This window comes from Phoca vitulina, unplaced genomic scaffold (assembly GCF_004348235.1).
Source record: "Phoca vitulina isolate PV1807 unplaced genomic scaffold, GSC_HSeal_1.0 scaffold9, whole genome shotgun sequence".
Classification (NCBI taxonomy): domain Eukaryota; kingdom Metazoa; phylum Chordata; class Mammalia; order Carnivora; family Phocidae; genus Phoca; species Phoca vitulina.
The window spans coordinates 757,091-763,090 of record NW_022589712.1 but is presented as its reverse complement, the minus strand read 5'-3'; the positions used below and the strand labels follow the sequence as shown (position 1 = coordinate 763,090).

At 43.2% G+C, this 6,000-nt stretch overlaps 1 protein-coding gene across 5 annotated transcripts in view; it reads right to left on the bottom strand.

The window, feature by feature from the left end:
* The window catches only part of WDR27 (WD repeat domain 27), a 132,116-nt gene that overhangs the window by 68,576 nt on the left and 57,540 nt on the right, over positions 1 to 6,000 (bottom strand). For 4 of the 5 annotated variants that reach the window (XM_032407454.1, XM_032407456.1, XM_032407457.1 and 1 more), the window contains exons 22-23: positions 1,882 to 1,979; positions 825 to 927 (exon numbers count right to left, since the gene is read on the bottom strand). In XM_032407454.1, coding sequence (XP_032263345.1) covers positions 825 to 927; positions 1,882 to 1,979 — 201 coding nt within the window. Of the gene's footprint in view, positions 1 to 824; positions 928 to 1,881; positions 1,980 to 6,000 lie in introns of those variants that run through there. The other variant, XR_004299935.1, reaches the window with a different exon arrangement.

The following is a 6,000-nucleotide window of genomic DNA, read 5'->3' as shown; positions in this document are numbered from 1 at the left end:
ACGGGGGGCTGGACGGGGGGCTGGGCGGGGGGCCTGGACGGGGGCTGGGCAGGGGCGCTGATGGGGGGGGCTGGGCGGGGGCGCTGAACGGGGAGGGCTGGGCGGGGGGGGCTGGACGGTGGGGGCTGGGGGCGGAACGGGGGGGCTGAGCGGGGGGCCTGGACGGGGGCTGGGCAGGGGCGCTGACGGGGGGGGCTGACCTGGGGGGGCTGGGCGGGGGCTGAGAAGTCATCAGGGCCACTCACTGGGGCCCAAACTGGCCACCGAGAGATGCGGGACGTCCTCACGACCAGGCAGTGACCACCAGGAAGCACAGGAGACGGCAGCCTGGACCCTGCCAAGTCCTCCCTGCACCAGGGCCTATTCTGAAATTCCCTTTTTCTAGAGCCTTTTCCCTTCCTAAGCCCTGTGAATAAATAAAGGCACTTCTTTGGAAGGTTAAAAATAATAATAATAAAATAAGTACATTGTTCCCTAAGATACCAAAAAGGAACACTCCCAGTTAAATACTTTGATCTGGTATTTTACTCATTAGTGTTGTTACCTGGTGATTCACAGAAAATGCAGCATGCAGCAATTCCTACATGGGAGGCAATTTGTGCAATGATTGATAAATGAATAAAGAAATAAACTAACATGTGACTGGGGTTTAAAAATAATCATGCCTCACCAAAATTAATGCATGAGGGTCTTTCATGGCGCACACATTATTCTCATTAAAACAGATTTTTATCCTCATGTGCGACAACATTAACCAGTTCCCACAAGAATGAGTCTAGGGTCTCATGACTGAAGACCAACCGACACACCGCGGCGGCACTTACATGTCTGTCCTCCGCGCCAGAAGCCACGTAGCGTCCACAAGGGCTGAAAGCAATCCCACATGGGTATCCGTGGTTTGGATGTCCTTCAAAACAGCGCTCGCATCTATAGGAAAAAAAGAAACATCAGGAGAAAAAAATGATTTTTTATTTTTAACACAAATTAGGGCAAAGACACTGACTTGTAGCCTGTCTTCCCAACAATGAGCAAACCAGCACTGAGATAGCATGCTCACGTGTGAGTAATTAAAGGCAAGCAGGTCATTCTGAAGATCTTTAAAAATATAGAACAAACATTTTCAAATGATAAATTATTTGGATCAGTGATTCAAAGACTTCTGGGAGGTGCAACACTCTAACAAGGCTGGTGCCGCTACAAAGTGTTATATACAACCTGTTTATTGATGCTGGTTTTCCCGAGAAAATCTCCTATTTGGGGATGGCCAGAGCCGCCCAAGGAGAGCCTTCGCAAGCGCTGACCAGCACATGGCTGGGCTCCAGGGGGTCCACGATGCCAAACAGAGCCCCACCTGGAGAGGGCTCAGGGAACACGCCCTCACACATCAGAGGGGCTTTTATATTCGCTCAGCGATTACAGAGGAGAGCAGAGACACTGTTCATTCTGCCCTTGCCATCTGTAAGTGTGCATACGCACAAATATTGATGATACTTTTTTATCTACGTTATATATTTAGTGATTATTCCCCATAACAGAATTATCTTTTTTAGAGAACAGGAACATACACATATATGCATTTGCATCACTGTAGTTTATGAGCATCTCATTACCTCCCTGTGCATATCTGACCCTCAGGGGTCACAAGGCACAAGCCTAGCAAAGACCAGCACCTTTTACGTTAGCATTCCAAATTGGTGTGACCTGTTCTGTGTATAAATCATACTCTTCTTAGATGGCTCAGCATGAGTAGGTTCACCACAACCTTGTTGTATTCGGAAAAAAGAGATCAAACTGAGTTTACAGACACTAAGGCCACATGCCTCAGGAGCTGTTAACAGAAGCATGTCTCGTGCGCCCCCTGCAGGCCAGGGCGGGCCTTACCTCAGGGTTCGCATGTCCCACAGCTTTATGCCATCCCCAGTGGCTGTGGTGGCGAAAAGGTTATAAAGCTGGTGCTGTTGGGTCGTGAATGATGATCCCTAGGATTGTAAGGGGAGGAAACAAGATGTGTTCTTTAAAGGCTGAATTAATAAACATTATACTGATGCTATCTAACAACAGTGAATCTAAAGTAAGAAATTGACACGAGGTTTTTTTCTTATTTATAACAATTTCAGAATTGGCCTCCAAAAACTTCCTTATGAATAATTACTAATGGTACATTTTGACCTTAGGAAGTGTATGTTTTCTATATATGAAATGCCACCAAGAGTTATAAAAGTACAATAAAAGATCAAAAGACTACAATATGAATATACCAGAATTTATTTTTAAATATAGATCATAATCCATCTTCAATAAATTATCTGAAAGATGCCCTGAATGGGGCATTTGAAGTTTGAGGTCAATTATTAATCTGCCAGTTATCAAACCCTAAGGCCTCCGTGCAGTCCCTGGCTGGGGTCCCTTTGAGGACCTGCCTCTGATCTGATCATCACCTCCCCTCATGCTGCAGTCAGAAGGAAGGCCGCAGCGACTTAAAATATCTCCTGGAAGGAGCTGAACTGCACTCCACCTACAGAACCATTTTTGGACCCAAACATTATATGTTTCATAACAATGTCCATCTTCCTTCCATGCCAAGAATATCCAAATTATTAAGAAAAATATACTGAAGTACATCTGAAAGCACGTACCCTCACAGTGTGCACATACCTCGAGGCTGTTCTTCTGTTACAAATAGGAAATGAAGGTGTACATAGACTCAATAGCAAACTAACAGAGAGAGTCTTAACTCTGTGCCAACAGCATTCTAAACACTGAACATTTCATCCTCTTAACAAATTTATGAGATGTAAACTATTTTATACCCATTTCAGGTGAGAAACACGACACAGAGGAATCCACTCATAGTCACCCAGCTACCAATTCAACATAGCTTAGCAGTCCACAAACGAGCACAAGGTCAAGACACCTTGATAACTCATACCATCCAAACAATTCAACAGACATCCAACAAACATCCAGAGATCATCCACTAAACACTGAGCACTTTGCAAGGCACTGAGTCTAGGAATGAGACACAGATCGAGTTTAACAGAAAGGCAGAGTTACAATACCTTACAACATTGCTAGTTTCTTGAAGTTAACCAGTAAAAAACCAAAAGCATTCACAGGGATAAAAAAGAGAATTAAAACCTTTTTTCAATCAATCCAATTGAGGCTAAGAAAGAAGAAATGAACAAGCAAAGAAAATCCATGATAAATAGAAAATACAGAAGTTTTTTTTTTAATGTAGAAGAGAATGCACAAAATAAGATCAAATGTGTGAGTAAGCATACCAGTTATAAACAGACTAAACTCAACAAGTTAAAAAAAAGAAGAGATTCTTAGTTGGATTTCAAGAAAAACACTTAAAACATCATTTTTAGGGGCATCTGGGTGGCTCAGTCAGTTGAGCGTCTGCCCTTCAGCTCGGGTCATGGTCCCAGGGTCCTGGGACTGAGCCCCACATCAGGCTCCCTGCTCAGAGGGGAGTCTGCCTCTCCCTCTCCCACTGCTCCTCCCCTCACTCATGCTCTCTTTCTCTCTCTTCTCTCAAATAAATAAATAAAATTTTTTAAAAAAATCACTTTTAAAGGCTGAATGTGAAGGGTGGGAGAAAAATAGCATATACTAAATAAAAGAAGGCAAGATTGATTGCAAAAGTACTAGAAAAAATAGATACAAGGCAAATAAGACCTCATTAAAAATAGTTTATAGATATTATAAAAGGAACACTGCAATGAAAACGTAAGAAGTCTGACTTAAATATGCCCAGTTACACAGCCTGTAATTATACAGAGCAAAAATTAATAGAATTATAAGAAGAAATTGACAAGATTACAATCACAGGGAGAGGTATTAATACATTTCTCTAATTAAAAAAAAATAATCGAGAGTACAAAAAATTAGGAAACCTGAATAATTTGAATACAATAAATAAGGTTGGGTCAATAGACACCTATGCAAACACGTACCCAGTGGTGGGTGAGAACATATTCTTTTCACGCACACATATACGATACTCATAAAAATCAACCACACAGCCAAGTTTCTCAATAGATACAAAAATCGCAACAGGTAGAAGACAATCAGTGCCATATAGATCACGTGCTCCAAACACAATGCCATAAAATTAGAAATCAGTAACAGAAAGTTTACCAAAAACAAGCTCACACATGTAGAAGCCTAAAAGCACACATCTAAATAAAGTCTAGGTTAAAAAAAGTCCTAATGGGAATTAGAAAATGTTTACTACTGAATAATAAAAACAGCACCTGCCGCAAGCAGTGCAGGCAGTTACAGCGGGACTCAGAGGGAAATTCATAGGCTTCACTGCACACACTGCAAAGGCGTAAAGATGGGTTAGATTCATTCCTACAATGTGAATAAAAATCAGGTAGCGCAGAGATACCAACAGTTTGCTGCCATCACACAGTCCAGAACGTATTTTGATGCGTACTTGGGAAAGAGTCACACCAAATTCAGTTGTGGTAATCAAAGGAGACAGAAACATACAGAGCAGAATTGTGTCTGTCCCCACAAGCATTTCATCTCTTTAAAAAAAAAATACAAGATCTAAAGATAATAAAGTAATATATCTTAAGGCAATCATATGGATTTCACTGACCATTATTGCTGAAAACCTAGTTTTCTGTGTGATGAAATGTTTTCATTAGAAAACTATTTAAACCATTACATATTTAATTTTTCAATTCAAATTAGCTATATAGCATTGTGTATTTACATCATAAAAATGCATATATCTTATTCAGGCGTAGAAAAAAGTAATAGTCAAGTTTTCATTATATATAAAGAAAAAACAATAGCTATGATTTTTAAAGAGATCAGTAAATCATAAAAGATTTATGTATTTTCATTGTAAAAATAAACCACTTAATGATATAACACAATTTAAAAATAGGAAAATATGGCGCTCAATTTTTGATGTACTCTTGTGAATGTGATAAAATTAGACAGTCTGCTTCTCCAACAACGATCGCGGGGCAATCCCCAGAAGAGGTGGTTTTCAGACTGTGCGTGGGAAGCTTGCAAAAGAGCATTACTGGTGTGTGACTTCGGAATGATCTATTTTATGTTTTACTGGAAATACGGCATTCGGGCCAGTTAGGATTTGTGTTACATGAGCATTGCTGGGTAGCAGCTCCCATACGGCTGCGGTTGGTCAGAACACTTTGATGTATGTTGTGCAACTGAACAAAAATTTAAGAGAACTTTAGAAAAACAAGCTATTAGAACACAGTGTAAGCGTCTGGAACCTTACACTCCTTCCCTTCCCTCCCACCATACACCATTCAGAAGTGTATTTTCAGGAAGTAAAACCAGTTATTTTACCAGTAAAAAACCTCAGGACTATTTTTCCTAATACAACACCTCTCATCCAAGAGCACACCACAATGATCCCCAAAATATCACAGTCATCACTGGAAGGCCACATCAATTTGAGGTAGATCGGGCTACTGTTTGGTCATTACATACACTGCTACTTAATGGAGAAAAAACTTTAAGCAGTTTCCTAAGCAAATGCACGAAAACCCGTAACGACGAGAGGTTTTGTGAGAGGGACCTACGGGGTGGCCACCGTGTCCCCGAGGAGGGAAGGCCGTCCCGTCACCACAGTGGCCTTGCGCCGGCCGCTGACAATGCTGTCGACACTGTGTGTCTGGGGAGAAGCTGCCCAGGAGTCCGTTAGGGCCCCCAAAACGCAGAGACCCGCACATCCTTCAGGAGGGCCACCTCCAGCCTGACACGGCGCCCGAAAACAGGCTACGTCCTAAGCCCCTGCCCACGCGCACCGGCACTGCCGGGGCCCCAAGCCTCTCCCGCATTCGCCAGAGCCGGGGTCCGGGCAGGCGGCGGGGCCGCGGCAGGTCCTGAGCGGACGGCCCGGGAAGCCACCTGCCGCTGAAGGAGCAGCCGTGCGCCGGGGCAGCAGCTGTGGGCGCAGCGCCCGCCGGGGGCCGGCATCCACGCAAGCTGGGCTGCTGCTCGGGAGCA